This window comes from Lissotriton helveticus, chromosome 9 (assembly GCF_964261635.1).
Source record: "Lissotriton helveticus chromosome 9, aLisHel1.1, whole genome shotgun sequence".
Taxonomy (NCBI): domain Eukaryota; kingdom Metazoa; phylum Chordata; class Amphibia; order Caudata; family Salamandridae; genus Lissotriton; species Lissotriton helveticus.
The window spans coordinates 996,475,307-996,502,468 of record NC_136070.1 but is presented as its reverse complement, the minus strand read 5'-3'; the positions used below and the strand labels follow the sequence as shown (position 1 = coordinate 996,502,468).

Here is a 27,162-nt window from a genome sequence, read left to right as displayed (position 1 = left end):
AATGTAACATTTTATGTTGGTATCTACTTTACATAGACCTGTAGCAAAAAACAAAAAAAAACAAATGTTGAAATAATTATGTTATCTTGAACAATATTACGAAAGTAGCTGTGATTAATTAATGGCTACGATATCTTCACCCTTTTGTTGGTTATTAATGTTTCCTTGGGAGAGTACGTACAGGAGTATAGATAAGTAAGCAAAGAGAAGCGACTGGATGTCTCCAGATTACACTCAAGGGAACACGTAGCAAGCAAAGAAATAGAACTTTTATGAACACCTTACTGAGTGAGACTTCAACCTTATCAACCTTCAGTAAACAAAAGTCCAGTGCAAGGGTGATAAACGCCGTAGAGGCTTGCTTTTTGCTGGAGGAGGTCCACACGCCCACTGTATTATAGAAGTCTTTGGAAGAAGTGTGGGCTTTAGTTCCATCAACAGGCAGCTAGAGTTGTTTTAAACAAACTCACAGAAGATATGTTTTTCTCATATGGAAAATTTGGAAAAATAAAATAAATGTAAAAAAAAACAACAACAAAAAACACAGGTGAACAATTCAACCTGTGTTGAAATAGAATTGGCCGACTGAGAACGCCGCTATTCCCGCTACACTGAAGAAAACCACTGTGTCGTGCTGGGGGGTGTAGGCTGCGGTTTGTGGTCTGCAGCGGGGGTTCCCCCACACAGGAGCAGGGCTCGACGAGTGTCAGGAGTCGGGTGCCACAAGCGGGAGTAGGAGCGTGGTCTCCCTACTGGAGGCTACTGGAGGCCCCAGAGTGTAGTGCCCGGGTGCATCCGTGGAGGCGCCCCAACTAGGTTGCCCTGCTCCTGCTCTTGTGCACCTCTTGCTCCAGGTTGCGTGTGCTCTTTGCTCCACGCCACCCTGTGCCCACTGCTAAACACCCGGCCGGTGTCAGGATTGAATAGTCGTGGATCCGGACCTGCGGAACTTAAGCAAGCACTATCGGCGATACAGTGTCAGCCGGGAGTCATTGTCCCCAGTCAGCTTGCTTTTCTGTACTTTAGCCCGAATACGTATTTGAGCAGCGGCAGGGAGGAAGATAACTTTGTGCATATTACTCATGCTCCAGAAGTATACAAATCCCCTATAACCCAGAGGAGGAGCCCAGAGGAGGGGTCTGGGAAAGAGTGGTGAACAGTGATTATAAATCTAGTCACAATCTATCCCCCCTTGACGAAGATGGTGATTAATAAAAACTAAAAACATACACCAACAAGTGTACCTAATGGCTTAAACGAGGCAGCTGCTATTGCAGTCTTTCCTCTCTGTCCATTGCTCCCCCACCCCTCACTCCCCGTTCTCCTTCTTACACCGTGATATGTCCAGCGCCCCTGACGATAACGGGATCCGGTGCGTATCTTAGCAGGTGCTCGTTGCTAACCACTCGATTGCCCCTCTCTCCCGTCGCAGCTGTCTCCTCTTCGTCCTCATCCAGCTTGTAGATGGTGTCGAAGTCCGCCATGTTGGGCAGCAGGACACTCATGACGTCGGCTGCCACCGCGAGGCAGCGTGTATGCGCGAGGCGATGTGACGAGCGGGCGAGGGCGGCGGGTAGAGTTCCTTGGGGGGGGAGGCGCGTGCGCGTGGCCCGCCTGGCTTGTTCCTTTCATGACCACGCGCCCAATATGTGAGGAGAGTAGTGCGCTGGGTCCGTGTAGTAGCTACACAGGCACGAACATAAAACAAGGAGAGGAGGCAGCCTGGTGCCCACCTACATCTCTGCAGGAGCCGCCTCCGCCGCTTCCAGAGGAGCCGCCGCAGTATCGGCTGGAAGGCCTGGACACGCTGGCCACAGTGGTGCGAGCCTGGTAAGGGGGGGGGTGAGTTTGCCTGTATGTGTGTGTCTGTGTGCCTGCGTGTGTGTGTGTGTGCACGTGCATGCCTGCCTGCGCGCGTGTGTGCCTGCCTGCGCTCGTGTGTGTGTGTGCCTGCCTGCGTGCATGTGTGTGTCTGCCTGTTCAGCAACGCGAAAGCGTGCGCGTTCACAAGGTCAAATCTCCGGCAGGAGAAGCTCGTGACAGTCTGCTGTCCACATTCCCCCAAAAGTGATTACATAAGTTGTCTCGCATAGACAGCAAAAGCTTCGCTTTTGCTTTCGTCTAGCGAGACCTAAAAAGATAAAGGCTTCAGCCACAAGTAAAACAAGCATTTCCAATGCAATGGTTTCGCCTTTGGAAAAGTTAGAGCTATTGGCTATTTATTTATTTATAAAGTTTTATATAGCGCGAACAAGATCCCGAGGGATATCAGAGCGCTTAAATACTTTAGAGTGAAATCATAGCAAAAAAACAAAATCCCAAAATGCCAATGAAGAGCATGGACTTGGAAGATTGCACAACGTTTGCATATTTAGGCACAATTGTGTGGTAAGGGATTTGAAAATAACAAGACATCAACAAGGAAATGCCCTCTCAAAGCCAGCCCAGGTTAACCTCAGGTCTATAGCTCATTCCCTCTACTGCTGCCCCAAAATTGTTTTGTTTGCATTCACAATGTTGTTGATTGTAACTGTATTGTATTGAAATTGCATTCATATAGCGCTTACTACTCCTGACGAGGCGTCGAAGAGCTTTTTCGATGAGTAGCACACTGATTGCCATTTTGGTTCACACTAGCCACACTCACTAGCAGTATTGTACTTTTCTTCCTGGCGTATTGCATTTTTTAAGCTTAATTGCACAGTTCAACTTGCGATAGATGCTAATTCAGCATGTCAACAAACAGGAATAGATGAAGCAAAATGTTCCAGTTTTTGCAAAAGAAAACATTGTAATCATATATATAAATGTGATTTAAAGGCCATGCTCTTTAGAATACCTGACCTGACGATAACACAGTGCTATTGAAATGTTTTAGAATTTGAATATTTCTAAAGCACCAGCAGAAAGAAAGCAGCACATTTCCTCCTCGATTCCTTGTAAAAGCTCTACACCGTGTAAACACCAGAAAGAGCGCACACCAGGTTGCCTAGAGAGCCCATTTTAGGGTCTGTAAACTGGGAAGACTGATCACACATTTTTGTTAGGAACCAATAAATCTAACAAAATCCAGTGAGGTGTGGTGAACGTAGGCATAACTATACCTTCGCAATTATGGACAAAAACCCCCAGATTGATAAAGAGTGGGAAGGAGCTATATGTTACTACAGCGGTCTGTGGGTGGTGTAGAGGGGAGGTTGTGTTTTGTGTACAGAGCAGGCTCTAAGACATGTAGGAATGTAATCTGTCGAGATAACTCTCAGGTGTTCAAAATGTGAAGTAGTATTTAATATAAACACATGAGGTGATGTCACATGACCAGTTATGTCACAAGAAGTGCTAAGTAAAATGCTACAAGCAGCGTAAAATACATGAATCCCACCAAAGTCCTATAATTACTGTAGAAAATCGTATCACTGAGAAGTTGAGTGCAGATACCTCCACTTGGTTCCTGCAGGAGGTCATCCCCTATGGAGAAATGACTTCTTGCTGCATCACCAATTGCCAGGAGCAGCTGAACTCGCAAGGGGGGGAGGGGGGAGCCGGGGTTCAGAAGGTCCTCTCCAGCTCAGTAAGTAGCAGGGATGTTTTGGGTCCTGGTGCAAGCAAGGAAAAAATGCCCGTTTGACTGCAGTTGGGGGAAGGAAAATGCAGCTCGTCTGGGCCCCTAAGCCACTGCACCTGCTGCACCAAAGGTGGCTACGCCCCTTCGTCAGCTGAGATTCAACAATTTGTGTGAGCAAACTACAACTGCGCAAGACTAACTCACTGCGCGTGAGACTACGGGTCTCTGGTTGGTGGAGGCTGTGCTATGTGCAGACCGTAGGTATGAAGCTATATTTCTGTTGTACACTGCTATTAGAGACATGTGGCGTGGTTCTACCATGGCAGTGCAGCGTTACACGTATTCCTTTGTACGTTTAGAGTGTAAGGGGTTTCATATATAACTCCTGCAACAGCTATGGCCTTCATAAAATGCTACCACATAAGTACTCATGGTGGCTATTAATCCTGGGTAGCAAAGATGCTTAGCAATGCTTCTAGAGGTATGTTGTGCTGCTAAGTAATCCGTGCCTGAAGGGGGTAACAATTCAAGAACATTTTTATGAGCTCCATGCACTGTAAACTTTTAGAAAAAGGAAGCTCCAATTTGTTTCTGAACCAAAAGCTACAAGTAAGAACCCAACGTGAAGCGAACTTTTGCAAAAGTTGTAAGTGGGGAAAAATGTAATAAAATGCTGTTTTGCCGGACCCTTCTAGCTGGGAAAATCTGTGGCTCTCCATGTGCAACTCCTTTCATCCAAGGTAAGGGTACATACTGACAGGGTGGCTCACCTAATAGTGGGGTGCTAGAGAATTCTCCATACTCTCGCTTCTAAAAAATATTACAATGAAAAATACGTATTATTCAAAAAATGTAAAGGGAATACGATTTACAGAGCAGATAAAGTATCCACCCTCAAAGTATTGAAGACTGGACATAAATCTACAATTTGTTCAGGGGCCTGCACCCACGGAAAGACTAGGCATGGTGCCAATGAAAACAATTTAAAAAAGATAGACCAGCAGTATTATCACACACGTATATATATATATATATATATATATATATATATATATATATATATATATATATATATATATATATATTAAATCCACATCCTTTGTAACGCCGGGACACCGTGACAGCGGTGCATTTAGGGGCAAAGGTCCCCCTTCGTTGTATGCAGGTCCACAAAACGTATATATATATACACACACACACACACACACACACACACACACACACACACACACACACACACACACACACACACACACACACACACATATACAGACACACTATGTCAGCATGATTTTTTGCACATGTTGGAAAAATGTGCAGCAGAAGGTAGCCAACTCCAGGAGGAAGCGGATTGGCTGTCCATCTCTCTATGCAGGCCAACCTGATAAAACCCCGCCCTCCGCTCTGGGAGTGAGTAAGAGGAGGGAGGGGCATTTTTGACTCGCTAAACCAGGGATGTCCAATGGAAGCCCAGATGGCCGGACCCATCCCCAAATTTTTGAGGATCTACTTACCATACATTAACCTAGGGACCCTAGAAGAACTCATTCACCTGATCGGTGGTTCACCTGAAAACCTGGCATGGCTTTGGGGACGAATTTTGGACACCAGTGCTTTGGACAAATCATGGGATGGGGGTTTCTCCGATCAGGTGTACTCGCTTTGTGTGCTATGGTCATCAATTGTCACCAATTTCCCATTTCCAAGAACAGCAGTTTTCCTTGGACCTCCCCCAGTGCAATGGTGAACATCCACTGGCATAGGGTAGTGCATGGACCAGAGCTGGATCACCAACAATCCCAGCCGCTAAGTTTGCTAAAAGCATCCTAGATGTGACGAAGGCCGCTTGGTGAGACCTCCCTGACACATTCAATAGATCAGTCCCTTAATGACCATTGGCAAACCAGCCAAATGGTCTGAGCCTGTTCACTTATTTACAACGCATAAAATAGTAATGGGGCGTGGGCTGTAATGACAAGCAAAGTACTGCTTCAAGCCATGATTTCCTGCAAACCCCCCCCCCCCCAAAAAAAAATCAGGGTTTGCCAGAAAGAGGTACGAGTCTGTTGGGTGGAAAAGACCAGTCTTGATAGGGCCAGATGAAGAACTGTTGTGTCCCCAATAAATTAGTAAAATAGCGCAGTGCAACTCTGTGCCTTTAAGATACTCAACATTGCACATTTCAGATATGATCAGGTACAATGACCCGTATATTTCTTCAGATGTGATATTGCTCGGACGCTTTTTTAAATATGATTTTACTCGCATGAAGCATGGATTACTTTGTTCATCACAACAAAAAGTTAGATCAATGGTTAGGGAGACATACATTTGATGCACCCACCTAAACTAGAATGTTCGCCTGATATATATTCCATTTACCTAGTTACAAATGCTTTCTACGAAATTAAATTGAGGCGTGTGGGTTTTATGGAATTGTACTTCATGTAAGCAGTGGTACAAAGACAATTCTACTGAATAAGTACACAAAGAACTAATAATAACTAGTAAGGGGCTAAAAAAAAAAAGAAAACCAACAAAAGAACAAGGAAACTACTTTCTAGATGCACCCGGAAAGAAATGGAATGTTCTTCGAGGGTAAAGGAGCCTCTATCAGGGAACCCTTTGTCACAGTGGGACTTTGAATATGTTATGCTAAATAGTATTTGCTAAAATACTGCCTCAACACGGGCACTAATGAAACATACAGGACACGATAGCGCATGTTGCTGCCACCAACCACTGGGCGATTTACAACAAAACACGTGCACTAACGTAAACGCGTTAAATCCGAGAGCTTAGTATGGCAGCTGGAGACATGCAGCGCTATACCAATGCCACAATTCAGCACATGACTGCTTACTACGCCATACCTAAATAGTCCCATCAAAGTATTCAATGCAGCGTTTATCTCTGCTGAAATCGTGTTTGGGTTACATTTCTGACCTCTTATCAAAGTCTATTGCACCGCCAAGCCCGCCTCGGCCAGGTGAACTCGTACTTTTAACTGTACAAATAAAAAGAAAAGAGGGGATAGGGGAAATGTCTTTTAAAGGTTCATGCAAGAATTTCCTCGGAAAATGAAAGCAAACGTTTGAAAAAAATAAGGCAAAGGAGAAAAAGATTAGAAACTGCAACAACAAAAAAGTAAACGATTTTTTGGACACAGACTGTTTGCATACCATGGATTCATTGGTGTGAATAATGCACTTATATTCCCAGCTTTAAGCTAAAATACAGTTTAATAAATACACAGTCCGGTGGGAGAGGTGTGCGGCGCCCCCTGGCTCACTGGTAGCCCAGCGCCGAGGCGGAAGTGAGTCTCTGTCCGTATAGTGCATATGGGGAGTATTAAGGTCCGGCGGCCTGCAGAGAGGGCACGGGCAGCCCCGTCGCGGCCGAAAACTGGCTCTTGCCATACGGGTGGTACCTGTTCAGTCCCAGGCTGTGCGGGCTCCGCAGTGAGAAGGAGCCCGGTAACGTGGTGGGGCTGGCGGGCCCGCCGGAGTGCGGCAGGTGCAGGTGGCAGGAGGCCGCCGAGCTGAGGCTGGAGCCCGGGTAGCCGGCTAAGAGTTTCTCCGCCCCGGGCATGGCGGTGTGGGTTGGCAGGTGCGAGAGGAGCTCCTCGGAGGAGGCGAAGCGCTTGTCGCAGGGCCCGCTCGCTGACACCCAGTTGCATATGTGAGGCACGTGCTCGTTCTGCAGCATGAAGCCGTAGGTGTAGAGGGGGTGTCCGGAGAGCGTGGGCGTGATGCTGGAGGAGAGCGCGTGCGAGGGGTACACCAGCGGGTATCAGGCCTTGAGGGACGCCGGCTCGTGCACGAACAGTGAGAGGGGGGCAGAACGGGCACACGGACAGCGGGGGGGGGCGGGCAGGCTCACGGACAGCGGGAGGGGAGTGGGCAGGCACACAGCCAGCGGGAGGGGAGCGGGCAGGCACACGGACAGCGGGAGGGGAGCGGGCAGGCACACGGACAGCGGGAGGGTGATCAGGAAACAGCCAGCGGGACAGGGACAAGACGGAAAATGAACACAAACATCGGTGGTAAAAAAAAAAAAAGTACACGCCCACAGTGGCCAAGTCTTCATGACGTTGTGGAGAGGGAAAGAATCGGCGGGAACGCCCACCAATCGCCTCGGGAAATGACGGACAGTTCTCTCTTCCAATGGCTAGCCTCCATTTATGGAGCTAGCCAATGGAAGAGAGAGGCTGAACTAAAGCACACAGTGTAAGACATAAGATTTCGCCCTGGGCGGAGCACTGAGGCAGTGCTCTCGCCAGGTCAAAACCTAAACATGTCAAAATACTGGTTTGGCTCGGATTGCTGCACTGTTGAGAATGGTAGAAAAATGGCATGATACCTGAGTAGTTTACATCTTTGCTGAGGTTACGAATGTGCTAAGACAATTGAATTTATATATAATGAACTTTTTTTTGCTTTTTTTTTTTACAAATTTCTGATAAAACATGTATGTAGTAAAAAACATGTATGCTTTAATATGCATTTAAAAATTATTAAAGGTTCATTCAAGAACACGTTTGGGCGCTGATATTAAAAATATATATTGTCAATGATCTGCCTAGCTAGGTTACATTTCCAACCGTGGAATTTACTAGACGCTATGGGCTAGGTGTGATAACATTAGGAATAACAAAATTCTACTCAAAGTCGCTATTAGGAAATCAGTATTCCTAATGTATCGACATTTTTTGAGATTCATTAGCGATTCCTAATGGAACGCTAATAAACCTACGTCATGCATATTAATGAGGTAGGTCGCAATTTGTAACCCATTAGGAATCACAGCCATCAAAGGGGTGGTGGCCTGCTGAGGTAAGCAGACCAACATGTCTGAGATTGCTTTTAAATAAAAAAATTATTTGTTTTTAAATGCAGGGATGCGTTTAAAAGTTAAAAATGAAACGTTTGAGTTTCATTTTTTAAGAGTAGGGAGTGGTCTGTGGGACCACTGACTGCTCTTAAAAAACACGAGTTTGACTTTCTCAAGGGGGAAGGGGTCCCAAGGGGACATCTTTCTACATGTTAATTGGTTACCACCACTTTTAAAATGGTGGTAAAGTATTACTGTTTTGGGCCTGGAATTTGGGTCGCAAAACATTAGTACATCCCATACTGATTCAGTATTTGGAAGGGACGCCCAAAACACGCCCCTTCCAAATACCGAATCAAAATGTAAATTGTGATTCGGTAACATAATACCAAATCGCATTTTCTACATCAGAAAAATACTTTTTTAAGTCGTAGAAGGCCTGATTCTGCAAATTGGGCCATTTGCGATGGGGAAAATGCTTTGTACATCTGTGCCTAAATATACAAGAAAAACATAAATATGTGACAGCCTGATGTGAAAGAAGATAATGTTGTATGGGTAGTTTATATGGGTTGCCTAATAGTCTATGGAAGAAATTAGCTCCTGAAGCCAGTACTAGACTTTCTCTGAGGCTGTTAGAGATAGAGGGAATTATTTGAGAGAGGAGAAGGGCAGAGATAAAGATTCAGGTGGACACACAGTCATGCACAAGATAAATGGTTAAGATTGACATGTAAGTAAGACTTGAGCTAGGAAAGTAGAGGGAAATTGCATGTGAGAGGATAGAATTACAGCTGAAAAACGAGTGACAGATTTAAGTCAGATTCTGGGCTAATGGGAAGCTACAGAATTGGAGATTCAGATTTCTCAGAAGCTGCGTTGCATAAACACCCATACATGTGACCACAGAAGCCAATGACAGTCAAGTATTTGAATTGAATCTGATGGTTGACACTGGAATGAGATAGAACCAATGGGAGAGAACAAAGACCGTATAGTGGCTGGTTAGTTTGAAGTCAAAGGCATTGAAAAGCAAGGGATACATGAGGAGAATTATGGGGAAATGGAGACAACCATGTGAATACACACACTTTTTGCTGTAAAGGGGTGTTAACTGGAGCACATCTACAGTGGTGCAGCAGACTCAGCAGAGGAGATCTAAGCAATTGTTGCAGAGGACGCATCTTGTAAATGAAAGTGGTTTGACAACTACACAGTATAACTACCAGTTATAAAGAAGGCACCTGTCTACTGGCCACTGAGAGCAAAAGGCCAGCTGCTTGTAAATGCGAGACTTTGAAATGGAAGAAAATTAAAACGAATAGTTCATCATTAAGAGAAAGTACTTGTGTGAACCAGGAATTCTGGAGAAGGCAGGAGTAGATAACTCTTTTGGAACTCACAGATATCACTCCCAGATCTCGGGTGCTTCACCACGATCAACACCTCTGTCAACATCTTAGATACCTGCTTTCATTAGATTTGCCTGATGCAAAACCTGTTGCTAAAATTTTCGCTATATGATAACGACTGTTTGCTAAGATATCAAAAGCCTTGAGAAAGCCCTGGCCCTATTGACCACCATAGGGTAAAACACGTGTCGGCTCCTGCAACACCAAAAATTTATCTTTGTAACACTCTAGAGAATGAGGATGAAGTTAATAAAAACAACAACAAAAAAGAAATAAAATAATAATATACACCGACTGGGACTTCGCAATTTCTTGATTATAAGAAATCCAATATTAATTGAGGAGTATATACTCATTTGCTTCCCCGCGAGATTGGTGCCTGCTTTTAATAAGCAATAAAATATAGGATCTACAAGAATGTGAAAAGAAGACAAACAGATCTATGGGAAGTGGACATGATGGAGAAATACCCTGAGCAGATAACTATGTGAGAGATGGAAGATAAGTGTGTACACATTTGGTAATGTAGTAGCCCCCGCTGCATGTACTTACTGTCTCTGTAAGGGGGCTTAAAGATGAATCCCTTGTTATCCAGGGTTCGCCGGTAGTAGCTTGCAGTCAGGGGTTCTGGATCCTCCTCCCAATCTTCAGCAGCTCTTCAAAAGAAAACCACAATTTACACTGTTTGTGTCTATTTTTAACAATACATAACTCATGTTAATTGAAAATCATTTACGTCCACATCTACTGGTAAATGTAAGAGCTTACTGTGCAATTACTGTTTCACATCGATGGTAAGCAGCAAGTCAACAAAGCTCAACCACTCACGAGAATAAAGCACCCTATACTATTCATATGCTGCCATACCTTTGTGATTACCTTTCTCTTGTCAATATGCTAAACACATTCACTTATATATGAGCACAGAGGTTAACCCCTTCGCTGCAGGGGTTATTCCCCCGCTGTGCTGGGGGGGGAGGGGGCGCGCACAGCGCCCCCATGCTCATGACGAGCTCAGCTCGTCATGAGCTACGGCGCTCCGGTGCTCATGACGAACTGAGCTCGTCACAGGTGTATTGACTCCCGTGGAACGCTTAGCACAGCGGGGGAATTCTCCCCGCACCTGAGCGTTCCACGGGCCATGACGAGCTGAGCTCGTCATGAGCACCGGAGCGCCGTGGCTCATCACGAGCTCAGCTCGTCATGAGCGTCGAAGAGGTTAAACAATGCAGAGCTCGGCTATTGTCAACTTCTGAAAACAGTTTAGAAATTGATCAATTGTTTTCCTTTAGAGACAGGAATAGTTCCAGTCTAAATGCTATTAAGCAGATTAGGAATTGAAAATAGGATCTTGCTGTAGACCCTGTAGCCATCTGAGAGGTTTTCCAGAAGTTCTGTCAGGATCGTTGTCAAGAGGACTACTTTCCCTCTAGTGATGCTCTCTATCAATATGTTGGGCAGCATTTACATTGTAAGGTGAATCATGCCAGCAGTCTAACTTAGCAGCACACATAATCCTCTTGGAGGTAGAAGCTGCTACCAGCTCTCTAGCTAAGGGTAAGGCCTTGGGCCGGATCAAATCCCTTTAGCATTTTAATGTTTTTTTGCACATCCTGTTCTTCAGGATATGTTTAATTTAGTTTCTGGTCTGATCCCGGGGTCTTGTGGTGAGATCAATATTGTCATCTTTCCAAAGAAAGGGAAAGACCCTACTCTTTGTGCTTTGTACCATCCAATTTCTTTAATCAATGCTGGCTCAAAGATATACACCTGCATCCTGGCCAACAGGTTATCGTCGATTATCTCAGGTTTGGTCATCTCAAACCAGCATGGCTTTATCCCTGGACATGATACAACCTCACACATCAATACGACTATTACCGCCGTGGAAGCTGCCTCCATTAATGAGGGTTCAGTCGGTATGATCATGCTCAATGCAGAGAATGCCTTCGACTGGATCTCCTGGCCTATTCTTTGGGCAGTGATAGAGACTGCGGGACTTGGTCATGGCTTTAAAGCCGGAGTTTGTCAACCTTACGTTGGTCTGAAAGCAAGAAACTGCTGTTCAGGATCTCCTTCTGGCCTCCTTGACATCTTGCATAGCACTAGGCAGGGTTGTCCTCTTTCTCCCCAGCTGTTCACTTTATATATCGAGCCTTATATACAATCCCTCAAAATGGACAAGGATATCCACCCCTTGAGGATTTGAGGTGAAGATTTTAGCATAACCAATGATGTGGCTGTTTTAACCCCCACCCCTGCAGGGCTTTGAGGGCATTTGAGAAGGTGGCACAGGCATTAGTTGAAGGTTCAGGGTACAGGCTTAATACCAATAAAACACAGATTCTGTCTAATGCTATTCTTTCTACCCAGGATGGGTGCACTCAGCTAATTACTTGTGGGTATTAGAGTCGGTCTGAATGATGGCGGTCATTGAACATAACTACTGGATACTTTGTCAACATATTGCCAATGCTTTCAGTAAGGGGATTTGCTTGCATTTGGGTTTAAAAGGCAGGTGTAATCTTAATAAAATGATCATTTTCCATAGGTACGTGTATCCCTCTTTTACTTTCTATGGCTATTTTAACAGGATAGAGTCTTGCTTGCAGAAGTTTACTTTGAGCTGAAGGATACAGATTGTAAGATACAGATTCTTCAGTTTGCTAAGGAGAATGACTGGGTTTCTCTTCCCGTCTTGCGGCTCCACTATCTTGCCTCATTTTTCGCTCAACTCCATTTGGTTTTGGGTTGGGGGATGTGAGAGCAGGGTTGTATGTTTTATGAGTATCTGCCATTAGGGGAATCAATTGTTCCAGGTGTTGGCATAATAGACACAGTTTACTTTAAGAGAACCCAGTTAAAGACTCTAAAAGTTTTCCATCTCTTCTGGAGCTCTCTCTAAAAATTATTTTCCGATACTAACTTGTTAAACCAATATACATATTTAGGATTGAACCCTAATTTACCTGTGTCCATCATAGTTTTCGGGAGAGCTGGGAGGTGGCTAAACCATTTGCCTTGGGTCAGTTACTTGAGGGTAATGTTTTCCTTTCCTTTGAGAATATGTGGCAGCAGTTTTCCGTTCCTCGTATCATTGTTTTGGGGGTATTTGCAAGTCCGACATTTTATCTTTAGACTTAATAAAGTTGACACTAGTTGTTTTCAGAATACTCTTTTAGATCTGTTAATGAAAGCTCCCATAAAGCGGAACATTTGTCTGGTGTATAAGCTAGTCTTTTCTGCTGTATGGGATCAAGGGGATGATCCTTCACAGCTGTGGACGGTTAAATGGAGCAGGCTTCTCGCTATGGAGATAATGGTCGAGGATATGAGGCTTGTAATCTCCTTGCACAGAGGGGACTGATGCGGTTCATGTTTTCACCTCTTGTCTCATCTTATCTCCATATATGGCTTGTATTTTTGGGAAAATTAACAGTATTCTGGACTTATCAGTCAAGTGGGATCAAAATTGATCATGCCGGGGCATTCGCCGGTAAGCCCTCAAAATGCGTTGGGTTTATATTTTTTCTCAATCTCTTTGGCCAGGTTGGCATTGTCATTCTACTGGCTCTCTAGTGCAGCTCCGGGTCCCTGGAGTTGGTGGAAGGAAATTGGGAACATCTGTTTCTCAGAAATGTCTCTGCTTGAAAAAGATGCTCGCAGATGGAGAATGAGTAAGATCTGGGATCCAGGTAGGCTTTGGATGAGTGGGATGCTGGCTGTACAAGATGATGGGGTTTAGTTTTGATGTTAATACCACAGTGCTTCCCTCTATGTTGTTTTCGATTAATTTAATGTCTGTCTGTCATATATTTTTTATTGTTATTTCATGTGTTTTTGTTTCTTGTATTTCGGGGTTGACTAACTTGCTGATTTTTTTTTCTCTGCAAACACCTGTATATCAGCACAATAATGAATCAGTGACCAAGCATTTAAAATGAACATTACTAAAGACACAGCTATCTTGACTATCTTGACGGCTAATGGAACACGTTAAGAAAAACATAAACAGAATTCTCTTTAAGTGGGCAGTGTGGTTAGAGTAATACAACCATTGTTCAAAATTCTACTCTTCTGACATGAAAATGTCTCATCCATAGCCTCTCTAAAAATAAATTATAGCATTGAAAGAGCGCCTCATGGATTTTCTAAATCTCAAATGATCTTTTATAGAGCTCTATTTCTAAGTTGGGTCGTGACTATTCTTGCTACTGGGATCCAAAGTCGTCTTACGGAATCTGATCTCACACTTATCAATGGTTCCAGTATATAATTTAATTGACAAGAACCTTGTTTATTTCTTGAAATAGGCTCTGAGTGCGTGTTGGAAATGGCCCTTTTTGAAGGGTCATCCCCAAACTTTTTGCTTCTTCCTCCTTTATTTTCCTGATCTGTGGTTGATGGCAATATGACTCTGGGCACTTTACCACTGCTGATCAGTGCTAAAGTGCATGTGCTCTTTGTATAAATTGTTATTGTAATTGGCTATCCAAGATTGGCATGTTTGTATCACCAAGAAGTCCCTCGTAAAGTGCACTGAGTGTGCCAGGGCTGGTGATTCAAATACTACTAGTGGGCCTGCAGCACTGATTGTGCCACCCACAAGAGTAGCCCTAAAATGGTGTCTCAGGCCTGCCACCGCAGTGCCTGTGTGCAGTCTGTGAACTGCCATGTCAACCTGGCCAGTGTCCCCACTGACCAGGCCTAACCCTTCCCTTTCTGTACACATTGGACACCCCCATGGAAGGCCCAAGGTACCCCCCTGGGCAGGGTGCAGTGTATGTGGAAGGTAGAGCATGTACTAGTGCAGGTGACATGCTCTGGTAGTGAATTACAGCAATTTTCGTTAGTCACTATTGTAAGGCTATCTTGCCCATAGGCTATCATGGGGAATGCTGGCTACAGTGGTTACCTGCATATCTTCCCATAGGAGCAAGATAGGACATAAAAGTCTGGTAACCCTGAACTCAGAATTTAATAACACATATTTTAGGAAAGGTGGTTTTAAAATCCTGTGTTTGAGAACAGCACTTTTAGAAAGTTGCTGTTCTCTTGTCTAACCTTTCTGTGTGCCTTGGCCTGTTTGTGAATTGACTGTCTGGTTTGTGAGTGGCAAGGGCTGGGTGGCTCCCAGAGGCTGAGTGGGCCATCCCTGGGGTGAATAGCTCCATCTGCATCTAGATTGGCGGGAGAGGGTAGCACCTGGGCCTAATTAGGGCTGTGCCTTCCTTCCACAATGCTGGCTCCACCCCCTGCTGGGCGGCTGATGACCCTGCCCCTCTCTCTGAAAGGAAAGGAGAGGCCAGGAAAACAAAGTGCTCAAGGAACACCCAGAACTGGTTCAGACCGGGCTCAGTGCCCTCCTGCACAAAGGGAACAAAGACTTTTAGGGGTATAAGTACAGGACCCCTGACTACAGAACATTCGATCATACTGGATTCAAGAAGGAACCTCTGCCAAGGAGAAAGCTGGAAGACTGAAGAAGGAAGACTGTCCTGCTGTACCTTTGCTGGACTGACCTGCAGTTGCTTTGCTGCCAAGGAGAGGGGAAGGACTTTGTTTTGTGCTGTGTACCCTTGCTTGAAGGAATCTCCAAGGTCCTGAAGAAAAGCTGGCTCCCTGTTAAGAAGTCCCAGGAACAAAAGGACTTCACACCCACCATCCCTGAACTCTGCTGAGAGAGCTCTGTCCTTCCTAGAGTGCTTGGGCGAGTTTTGGTGCCTCTGGAAGTTGTACCTGTGTTGGGAAGCTGGAAACCAAGATTGTAAAGGCTTTCTGCAAGTTTTAACGCGTCACTCGCTTGCAGAGTGCATCCCCGTCAGTGCGAGGAAATTCCCGCCGCCGCGGAGGCCGAGATCGTCGCAGCGCCTGTTGCCGCTGCTAGAGTCGTCGCATCCTTCACTTGCGGGATGCACCAGTCTGGTGCGGGAAGATTACCATCGCTGCGAGTATCGTTGCAGAGCCTGTCGTCACTGGGTGAGATCGTCGCACCGCTTGCTTGCGGACAGCTTTACGTCGCTGCGAGAGTCGTCGCAGAGCCATTGCATCGAGGGGCCGCGAGAGGAGAAGATCACCGCTGAGCCGCGCATCATCGCTGCACCGGAGATCGTCGCTGCACCGGGGATGGTTGCATCGTACCTTTTGCTGGCCGCTTCCACCGAAATCTGTGCACCGGAATCCACTCAAGGTATCGCATCCCTCCCCATACAGACCGGAGTCATCGCAACACGCCCGCTGCGTCCAGCAGGGTTGTCGCATCGCCTCCCCAGGGTCTCAGGAGTGACGCATCACTTGCTTTTCAATGCTACAGCTTTCACTTGGAACTTTGGTCGCATCAAAAGGTACTGTTGGCTAAAACGTGACGCAACTGTGGATTATTTTAACGCAACCTTAAAAACTCATTTGGAACCAATGTTCTTGAACTGTGTATTTTGGATTTTTGTCATTTTGGTCTTGTGTAGTTTAGATTAAATACCTTTATTTTTCTAACCTGTTGTGGAGTCAGTTTGTGGTGTTTTCACTGTGTTACTGTGAGTGTTGGTACAAATACTTTGCACATTGCCTTTGATAAGCCTCACTGCTCATGCAAGATACCAAGGGAGTGAGCAGGGGTTATCTAAAGAGTGTATCCTCCTTACCCTGACTAGAAGCAAGGGTCCCTATTTGGACAGTGGTACCTACCCCTGCCAACTAGGGAGCCCCAGTTCTAACTGTGCGCAACATAATTATTTAGAGTGTTTTTGCCTTTGTACCACAAGTCAGAGTAGACTCCTCATCATCTGAGTATTGTGCTCCCTGCTAGAGATACCATTCAGTATCCATAGGAGCTTTCGTATTCTGCTAGCAAAAAGGTTAATGCAACACCTTTGTATAATGATTATGGGAGTTTGCTATTCTTGTCATTGTTTTTACCCAGGAGGTTAAGTACATGGCTCCCAAAATATCTACTTGATACTACTATGGAAGAAAAGACTCCTAGTTATTCTGGCCAGTTTATTTCATGATAATTGTTGACTTAATACAAAAGTAATATGTTTTTGGTCAGCTACATTTCAATTTTATTTAGCATGGAGATTTATTTATACAGTAGTAATATTACTATTAATTTTACTTTTTTTGAGTGTCTATATGTAAGCTGCACAAATGTGTCTTCCTGACAAGCTGAAGAGCTCTTGATTAACGGAGACCAGCTTGCCTTGCCTCAAGATTGCCTTTACAAATGCACTGCTATTTCCTTCACGAGTTCCACTGAAGTGGGCGGCGTTACCAGCACAGTTCTGGAGACCTGGAATTTAATACTGTTGGTCAAGTACTTGGGAGAGTGAAATTTTTCTCACTTGCATAATGAACACATTATAATAAGAATGTGCTTCATTATGAGCAGCACCCAAGTTAACATGTTAAATAATTAAAGTGAGCCACTTTTCTATTGCCATCTTGAATGTCGACTTTTACACGTGTAAGGCTGAAAGGCCTGCACATTTCATACTCGTTTGCATGTTATGTATTTTTCCACTGCAGATCCGGAATTTTTCCAGGTGCCTTCCATTAGCTAGTGACAAGCTTATTCATATGTATTAGATGACTGATGGTGAAGTTCTCATCAAAGAAGGAGAAGATGTGGGAGAGAGGCTCATGGGAAGAGCTGACTGCAACCGACAGTCTGTCCAGGGTAATAATTCAAAGACATAGCCATGCATGGATAACAGTGAGAAAGTGGGGAGAATACCTGCTCCCAGAGTCTGAAGCAAAATGATTGGTTCCTGGGGGTGGGAACAAGCTGACATGATGCAATTAATGTCATTTTCAAATAATAAATGTGTGTTTCTGTGACTAGCTAGGAGAGAGCCTCGCTGACTTCAAACTAAAAATACCCTTATCACCTCTGATTATTCCACAGTCAGAGTGCAAAGGCTTTATGCCTAACATTCTTATTCGCTCATTCAGAGACCTTTATTTGCTTTTTTGGAGCGGATACCTTACCTTTTGCCTAACCAAATGCTCCTTTCTGATTCATACCTGCTTAGCTTAGATTAGGGTTTTCCTTCATGGACACACTTTCTGGATATGTTGTATTTCTTATATAATTCTCGTTAAGATTCAATTTTTCCTTATTTTGAACTATAGACGCTTGGACCATTTTAACTTGTAAATAATGATTATTGAACCTGTTCCTGTGAAGACTAGTGATTTCACTGCTTATGGAAATTAATTTAAATGGTAGTTACTAAGTTCCTCTTCGCATCGACTAACAGAGGTCCTTACGACCTGTGGCACGGTTTGTATGATAATTTACACCTGTAGATTATAGCCTCAGAGCCAGACATAGTGGGATCTACAGGCCATCAAAGCCCTGAGCTAAAGGTGAGGGCCTTTAACAAGGGAGCGGGCCTTTAATGGCTGGTAGGGCCCACTACGGAGGGCTCTGAGGGTATTAGAACATTCCGCCCCTATAGGGCAGAATGTTTTAATCTGTAAAACAGAGGCCTCATGGAGCCCAAGGGGTATGAAATCCCCTTGGGCTTTGTGATGCCCTTGTTCACAGCAACAGCTGTGAAGAAACATTGGAATGTTGATGATTCATTCGGGCTTCCCTTGGCTATTAGAAGTCCAAAGCAGTCCATTGTCTTCAACGGAGCGCTCAACATGCCAATGTTCTAATAGGATTTTTAAAAAACCTGTTCCATCATACATGAATGTCTGATAATAGTACCTCTTATTGAGGGAAGTCAGGAGTTGCCAACTCAGATTGTAGCTCTCTTGAGGAAACAACTAGGAGAGGTACTAGAAACCTAAAGCTGCTGTCTAGATGTAAAGTGTCCAGCACAGGCACCTGAACAAGTGCTCTGTGAATACGCTGCCATTTTGCTCTTCTAGTTTGTGAAGTTTTGGGTCTGCTAAGTAAGGAGAACAGTGTGCATAAGTCTGAAGGTACAGCCATCTATGGCAGCATCTTACACTTCTTGCTTAACCTGTGAATAGTGTAATTCACCCTGCATATGACTGGATTCCCAAGGTGGTGGGAGAATTGTGTCTTGTAAGTTTGTGAGTCTTAAGTCCCTGTCCCAGTGCCACCAGGCAGGTTCCACTGGCCCCAAACCTAGTCACTCAGATTGAGCAGGGGGAGGAAGAACAAATTCGTGCTATGGAGGATGAGATGATCAGAAGGGTAAGAAAAATCAAGAGAAAGGGGACATTGACACAAAGGCACAGACTGGGCAGGACCTAAGCACATTTTTGGATGTGATTAAATCAGGTTGCAATGGTGCAGGAATAGGAAGTTCACTTGTCCTTTGTCCCAAAAGGCAGAGAGGAGAGCCAGGTAAACAAATTGGACAACAGACGTTAGTTAAGGTGGTAAGCATAAATAGTAGAATGTTTCCCTGATGTTCCTACCTTTTTTTGGCAGGCTAGTGGGGCAAGGTATTAACAGGTCGCAGAGAAAAGTCGGATTGAGAGTGTCCTTTCCTGATGTGCCTACCTTCTTGATTTCCAGGCAAAAGGCTAAGAAACAGAAAGAAGATCCTCTAGTACTGTGAAGATTACGAAGAGAATCTCTTCAAATCCCACCTGAAAACTCTCAATGTCTGTTCTCTGATTCTGTATTAAGAATATCATAAAGACATTAAGGGTCGATTACAAGAATAGGTGCTATTTATCGCACCTGATAAATATTGATACCACAGAGCTCGGTATATAACTGGTGCAATAAATAGCACTTATTACGAGTTTCTGGGAAATAGAACATGTCGATTTTGGTGTTTAACACACCAAAATCCAAATTGTATGATAAACACTGTAGGGCCGATTCACAGAACGAATCTGAGACAAAATCCTAAATTTACTACTTTTGGTATTCACAGAAGGCATTTAGTAAAAGTAAAGTTAGGATTCCTAACTTTACTACTACTAAACTGAGACAAAATCATAACTTTATGACTTTTGGTATTCACAAAAGGGATTTAGTAGTAGTAAAGTTAGGAATCCTAACTTTACTACTACTAAATGCCTTTTGTGAACACCGAAAGTAGTAAGTTTAGGATTTTATCTCAGATTACTTTTGTGAATCGGGACAAGTATATTTTAACCCTGTTAAATTTCAGTACGTTTTACCACCTACATTTAATGAAGGTTGAGGTATTCAACATACCTAACAATTTTTGGATGCACTAAATAACACTCAACTTGTAATTCTGACCAGTGCATAAACAGGTGTTTATGCACATGCTGGAAAAAATGTCCAACTCGTAATCAGGCCCATACACTAGTAAAGCAATTTTTCTTTGATAGAAAGAGTTGTGGAGTGCATCCTGAATGCTGTCGGGAGAAATTGTGTGAAAAGGTAGATTTGGAAATGCCTCCTAACCATACAGGTTCCCACATAAACCTTGCCAATAAAACAACAGCAGTTGATTGATGCCAATCAGCAAAACTGCCAAAACGTCCGACACAGCAAGTATTTCAACAAATGGTGCAAGTGCAATGTACATGTCAAGCATTTGCCAATGTAAAATAGTGGCTGCCAGTTATAGACTTTATAGACCTATAATAGAAGAATATATTGACAGTAATCCATTGAACGACACGCACAGACACTGCTTTTCTCCTCATAAGCAGAAACTAGTGTACACTATGTTGAACATACAAACTTTTTGTTGCACAAACATGTACTGTGGTATGCAATTTTGTTACAGTAAAATTCTAAAGTTTATTATCCGGTACAATTCAATACTTCTACCACAAGTCCAATATTCTTCTGCTGGGGAAATAAACCTGGGTATGGATTAGGTGGTCAAATATTTCTGGTACCTTTATTGTGCATTGCAGTGTGGAGGTTTGTGGGACCACTGATATTCATTACTCCCTGCAGCCATGGTGCTCATTACTGTCTGGAACCACTGATGCTCATTAGTGAATTGAGCTTGTTGCTGCGCCTTACTGCTTTGGGCCATGGATGCCCAAAAATGCTGGGGCTATTGATGCTAATTACAGCTTGGGGGACACATTAATGAACCCTGCAGAAGGTGGACTAAATTAAAATGCCTATCTGTCCTATTAACACTCTCTCAAATGTCCTGCATCTGATTGGGATGTCGATTGGAGGCTAAACATTCCATTTCCAGCCCTTGGCCAAAGCAGGAGTTAATAAGAGCGGTCACACCACACGCTGTTATTAAATGGGCTCTTCACAATACTGCGTTTTCTAGACCCTATATGTTACTACATAAAAACTCCTGTCTAGGCAATTTATGATCTTCTGAACCTCATCATCTTTCCATCACCATTTTCTGTATCTTTCATCATAAACATTTAACCAATGTATACCTACAGTACTGGGTTGCTGAACAGAAACATTCAGAAATCACTGAACAAAAACTAAGTTTAGTTAAGGTTGATGGCAGGGCATCCCTTTGCACAACACAGGATAGGAAATTAATCCATACAGTAAGTAGGAGCATATTGAAGGAATCTTTGTATTTGGCCTTATTATTGTGGTGTAGTGTGAATTTAAGCAGAAGTCCAAATGTATGAGCCTGCCATACTGTGTAGTATGTGATTTAGGTCTTTAATAATTTGAACTACTATAGGACTGCGATTTAGGGACACGTCTGTGGTCTCCCACAAACTATTGGCAAGGCCAATACTTTCCCTCTGTAGTTAGACAACAATTGTTTAAAGATACTCATTGACAAAGTTAATACTGTATTTGTATGAACAAAAAATGATGGTCTTATTGGTAATTTCCCACAGAGCGGAAATGTGTTCATTCAAGGTATATCTGGTATTAGAATATAAGAGGGCCAAGATACCCAAAGTGTATCTTTTTACCAGTAAACACAAAGTTTTTAAATTCCATATTCAGAGAAGTAGTTTTATGTGTTGACCAAGTACTGAAACCCTTGATTGTCACCAAGGTAACTTAAGTTAAGGTTGATGGCAGGGTATCCGTTTGCACAACACAGGATAGAAAATTAACCCATACAGTAAGTAGGAGCATATTGAAGGAATCTTTGTATTAGGCCTTATATTGTGGTGTAGTGTGAATTTAAGCAGAAGTCCAAATGTATGAGCCTGCCATACTGTGTAGTATGTGATTTAGGTCTTTAATAATTTGAACTACTATAGGACTGCGATTTAGGGACACGTCTGTGGTCTCCCACAAACTATTCTCAAGGCCAATACTTTCCCTCTGTAGTTAGACAACAATTGTTTAAAGATACTCATTGACAAAGTTAATACTGTATTTATATGAACAAAAAATGATGGTCTTATTGGTAATTTCCCACAGAGCGGAAATGTGTTCATTCAAGGTATATCTGGTATTAGAAGATAAGAGGGCCAAGATACCCAAAGTGTATCTTTTTACCAGTAAACACAAAGTTTTCTAATACCATATTCAGAGAAGTAGCTTTATGTGTTGACCAAGTACTGAAACCCTTGATTGTCACAAAGGTAAAGGAACAATGTGATTTTAAGAATCAAGGGTCATTGGGGGTAGTTCTTTTCTCACTCTCTCTATGAAAAGTCAGAGTTACTATGTGTGTACATCTGTAGCTGCAATCTTCTGCATCAAACCTTCATAGGGGATAAGGTCATATTTCATGTTCTTGGTCCAGGAAAAAGATACTGAAAAAAGACACCACAACAAATGCAAAATTAGACTCACAATGCATCTATAAAGCTGTTTTCTTGCTAAGCACTGGAAAAGGGAAGGTTTGTGGACTTATGAGTGAATTCTTGACTGGGACGTTGAAGGCTTAGTATAGGAAATCCCTTCACTCCCAATAAAGATTGCAATACATTAAAATCCTGTTACTGAATAGCGAGTCAAGCATGATGTTGGTATGTTCTGTAAAGGTGTTGAAGATCTTACAACAGTTGGCAATGAACTATAAAGAAGGCCATAAATACTTACTTGTTTGGGAAAACTCTAGTGATACCGCCATCCGTGGCAGCAAAGACAGCCAGGAGCCCATACCTAATGAGGAAACAAAGTAACTAAGCATCACTGCCAATTGAGATTCAGACATTAGCTTCTTGTTAAAGGCCTGCTGATAGCACCAAGATGTCCTACAATGAGCTTCATCACTACAGCCTCCTGCTAGTGCCAAACATGACTCTCTTTTGCATAAACTTCCTCAGTGTAAGTCTTTGTCAATGTTATGGAATGTCAGAATGCCAGTTACATAAAGATTCTCCTTGAATTGCCTTATGAAACACCACTACTGACCAGATGAGCTTTAGCTCTGGGGCAGCGCAAAAGTTGCCCACCCTTTACACGTCACAAATACGTCACAGATACTTAGCAGACACACGGTATGAACGTGCGCTTAGCACGTGTCTTGTATGGCTTAATGAACTAATGTAAGGGTTGCACTTGTCATCGTTATTAAGGGCTGCATTCACTGTAGGATTAGAGAATTTATTAATCTTCGTGTGTTTTACCATAACTGATTGTGATAATTAGACCATCCTCAATTAGCAGAAAATGTACTCCCTGTAAAGATTAAATTCGATTTTCCTAATGTGTCTGCTATATTACATGAATAACATTTATTGATCTACAAATGTAATAGAACCATCCTTACCTATGTAGAATGTGAAATTTCTTAAAACAACAAGTAGTTTATGTAATGTGTACATTAATATTTCATATATTTGATTTAAATGTAGTTCCTAGTCATACTTACAAATGATTATTTTGAAAGTCTTACTGAACGTTAAATGTAATGCGCACTTTAACGCATTAGAAACGTTTACTAATTTGTGTTTAAATGTGCACCATTGGGTTAACATTTAAGTTGTCCTATGTAGGCCTGTATTTCACAATGCTGGAGCTGAGAGGAAGACTTGCCCAAGGAACATTGGGAACCAGAGCGTCACCTGAAAGCCTATTGAGTAAATGTTGCCATCTGATGTGTACATGAGAAACTAATGTTGTTCCCATGTCTAGTGTGTGACTTTGTCCTGATGAAGCCGTCTGCTACCTGAGAACTGGAGCGAAACAATGGACCCTTGATGATGCGTACAAAGGAGGTGTTACCTAGTGGACTTTGTGTATTATAATTTAGTGCTCACACTGTTGGAGATTCAGAGATGCCCCTTTTACTCTAGACAGATGCTTAATGGATTCTCTTTTGGAGCCTTCCAGACCCCGTGTTACAGATCCCGAATGCTTGGAGCATTTCCCTGAACTTTGAGAGGTTTGGACCTCAATGCCTATCTGATCTCATCAACTGCTTTTATTAATGTTCTGCATAGATGTGACAGAATTCCTTCTTTTTTTTAAATTCTGTTACGCCTAATCCTCTTTAGGAGGATGGGCTTCCCTGTTGTTATACTGTATCATTATAGCATGGTGCTTCAAGGTGTGTATTTAAACTTAATTTTGAATTTGTAATAGATCTTCTTAACCCAAGCTACCGATTCCTGTTCTTCATTGTGTAGCCAAATGTGCTACACTGTTAATCGAATTTTGATTGATGGTAATGCTAACTCCCATCACCTCTCATTCAGACAGAAACTTCTGTTGGTGGACCAATGGTAAGCAAGTGGGCCCAGAAAACTCTGTATCAGTTCACAATGCTGATGATCCTCAGTGATGTGAGGTCTATCCAAGAATGTTCTGTCAGGACTCTACATTTTGAGCATTGTAGGTCCCCTGCCAGCAGTGAATTTATTAAAACAGGACTTCAGTAGCTTATGCTTCTTCTAACCAAGCCAGAGTCAATGCTAAGGGTCTTGGCAAGAGTAATGTATCTCCATGAAATGCCCTGAAAATGTTATTTGCCATTAACAATGTGAATGCCCATATGTACATATTCACATAAGTGCTGCATAGCTCAAAGGGATTGTTGTTTTTCGAGCAGTGCCTTATACGTGCTTTAAGAACCCAGACATCTCTGTCTCAATCTAAATGTGCAGTTGTGTGATTGAGAAACAAAACAGAGCTTACGTGAGCAGGTCCTTGTCCTTCCACACTCTTTCTGCCAACTGACGTGTGATACCTGCATCCAGGATCAGGTTATGGAGGAGGAAGTTGTCACCTGTGAAGTCGAGAAGCACCAAGAAGAAAGCATTATATTCATATCTAGGTCATAAAGATATTGTCCTAGGAGGAGTAAACAAAGATGTTGCTACCTCTATCCTCCCTGTGCATCCTTATCTTCTGCTTATTGGAGCATCTAAATGCTGTTCTTTTAGGAGTAGGTAACATATTACATAAAGGCAGCTGCTTGAGAAAAAGTTCTGAAGTAAAGGTTCCCATAGATCTCAAATGTCATTTCAAGTGGTAAGTGGGGATGGAGCAGAAACATGAAACAAAGCTATACTAATACTGTGAGGCCAGCAGGTAAACATGTGTGTCCCTTCTCAAAGGTCCTATCTCTTAAGGACACCAAGATCTACCTTTGTCAATGCCTTTGATGTGCATCAACCAATTAGAAAAGTTAGAAGCTGATAATGCACACATTGTATGACACTACGAATACAGACTGGCAGATAGATGTAGCGTTCCAGACTTATGACCTGATTTAGAGTCTGGCAGATATATCACTCTGCCACAGACATGACCATATCCAGTCCACTGTATTATAAGTGCCATTGAATATAATGCACTTGAAAATGTGAGAACGGAATATCCGTTGTGTTTGTCTCTAAATTAGAACTTAAATATGTTAATGTAACGTTCCTTCTTTCAACTCATTACAATTGAATATTCCAATCCTGTAGTTGGAGAATACAAAGGTAGAGGAATTCAGAGGCAATATCAGAATAGGCTCAATATAAAAATAGGCAAAGTCAACAAAGGCTCACAAATTGTCTAAAAGAGAGTAATGCTTGAAGAAAGCTCATATGAGTATCCTACAATTCTGCGAAAGGGCTGATTTTAGGAAGGCACTCATGCTACTTTTATTCTGATGGTAAATACCACAGACACTATAAAAAATGGATGCCAATTTTATATCATAAAAGTGTGAGAGGAAACAAGCCAGATAGAAAATCACTCTACAGGTGGGTCTGCTTAAGCAAGGTTCTTTTGTAGGTGGCAACAAGGCCCTTCATTTGAGAGCACCACCTGATTTCATAAATGCAGAATCTCTACTTTCCAGCTATCAATGTTTTTACAGTCCTTGTGGTACATGGCCACGGGAAAGTCAAGAAAGAAATCTATAGAGCAAGGAACCAGTGGTTGCTTCACTAGATGTCAGCAGGGGGTGGCAGTACTATGGATGCCATTCATATTGAAAGATTCAAGTCTTTGTAAACATGGGGTTTTACTAAAACCATTATTTATAGAATCCTTATTTCCCACTAAAAATGTTTCTTTCTTGGAGACGATTAGGGCTTAAATCCATCAAACAGCTTCATGGGAGCAAAGTGGACAATACAAGTCTCCTCTGCTTTGCTGTTCTCTGATATACTATAGAAGCAAACACATAAAATGTGCAAGAATCAACCAAAATGTTAGTAAATTAAATAAGTCAAACATGGTGCCACATAGGTTTTAACTTCTTTCGAGTTCAATAGCAAATTGTGTTCCAATATTAATATTTGCATGAGTTTTTCCTTAACAACCTCATGAATTTCAAGCTAGAGACTGACTGACACAGAGCAAATGGTACAAATGTTGATCTCCAATTCAGCAAGAAAAATGGTGGTGGAAGTTATGAGGGCACCTCACCTACTTCTAAGGGCTTTGATAAACTTACTTAATGAAGAAGAGAAAATTACCAAGACATAAAAATTATCAGCACTTGGCTCAAGCCTTCTTGAGACTGATTTTGTTCTGTTATGTGGAGAATTGAATAAGAATAAAGCATACAGGTGAACGGAGTGAGGATGGGGAGAACTGTCTGTGGCGCTAGATACTTTTGCAGAAGATCTCAGATGTAGACTATCTACTGGTAGAATGAGGAGCATCATATACTTTGTGAATCCAATTTATTTCAATAGTCTTCACTCCTGCCAGCTAGACCATGAAAACACCCACTTAAATGTTATGTTATTGAGCACAATCCTAAATCTCAATTCCTAGAATGAGTTTTAGCATTTGCATCAAAATGTATCTTTTCAACCTGAACAGTTCTACAATTTGTTTTGGGCCATAAAAGTTCAAGATAGGATCCTGTCGCCGAGTGTTTTCACAATGGTGATCCAAGTAGGATCACCACTGTGCAGGATCCCTTTTAGATTTTTAGTCTCAAGAAATGCTAGGTGGTTATGGCTTTATAATGGTAAATGCTGAAGATGCTTTAGAGTTCACAGAAACATGTGTACAATACAGGAGCAGTCCTTTCTTTTAAGGAGTCGTGGTGGATTTAGAATCACTAGCCCACACATACATAC

General features: G+C 42.8%; 1 protein-coding gene across 1 annotated transcript in view; it reads right to left on the bottom strand.

Annotated features, from left to right (window-relative positions):
- CACNA2D2 (calcium voltage-gated channel auxiliary subunit alpha2delta 2) overlaps positions 1–27,162 on the bottom strand; it is a 1,696,410-nt gene that overhangs the window by 189,483 nt on the left and 1,479,765 nt on the right. The window contains exons 26-28 of the mRNA XM_078661304.1: positions 24,770–24,860; positions 22,730–22,792; positions 10,363–10,466 (exon numbers count right to left, since the gene is read on the bottom strand). Of these exons, the coding sequence (XP_078517430.1) occupies positions 10,363–10,466; positions 22,730–22,792; positions 24,770–24,860 (258 nt within the window). The remainder of the gene's footprint in view (positions 1–10,362; positions 10,467–22,729; positions 22,793–24,769; positions 24,861–27,162) is intronic.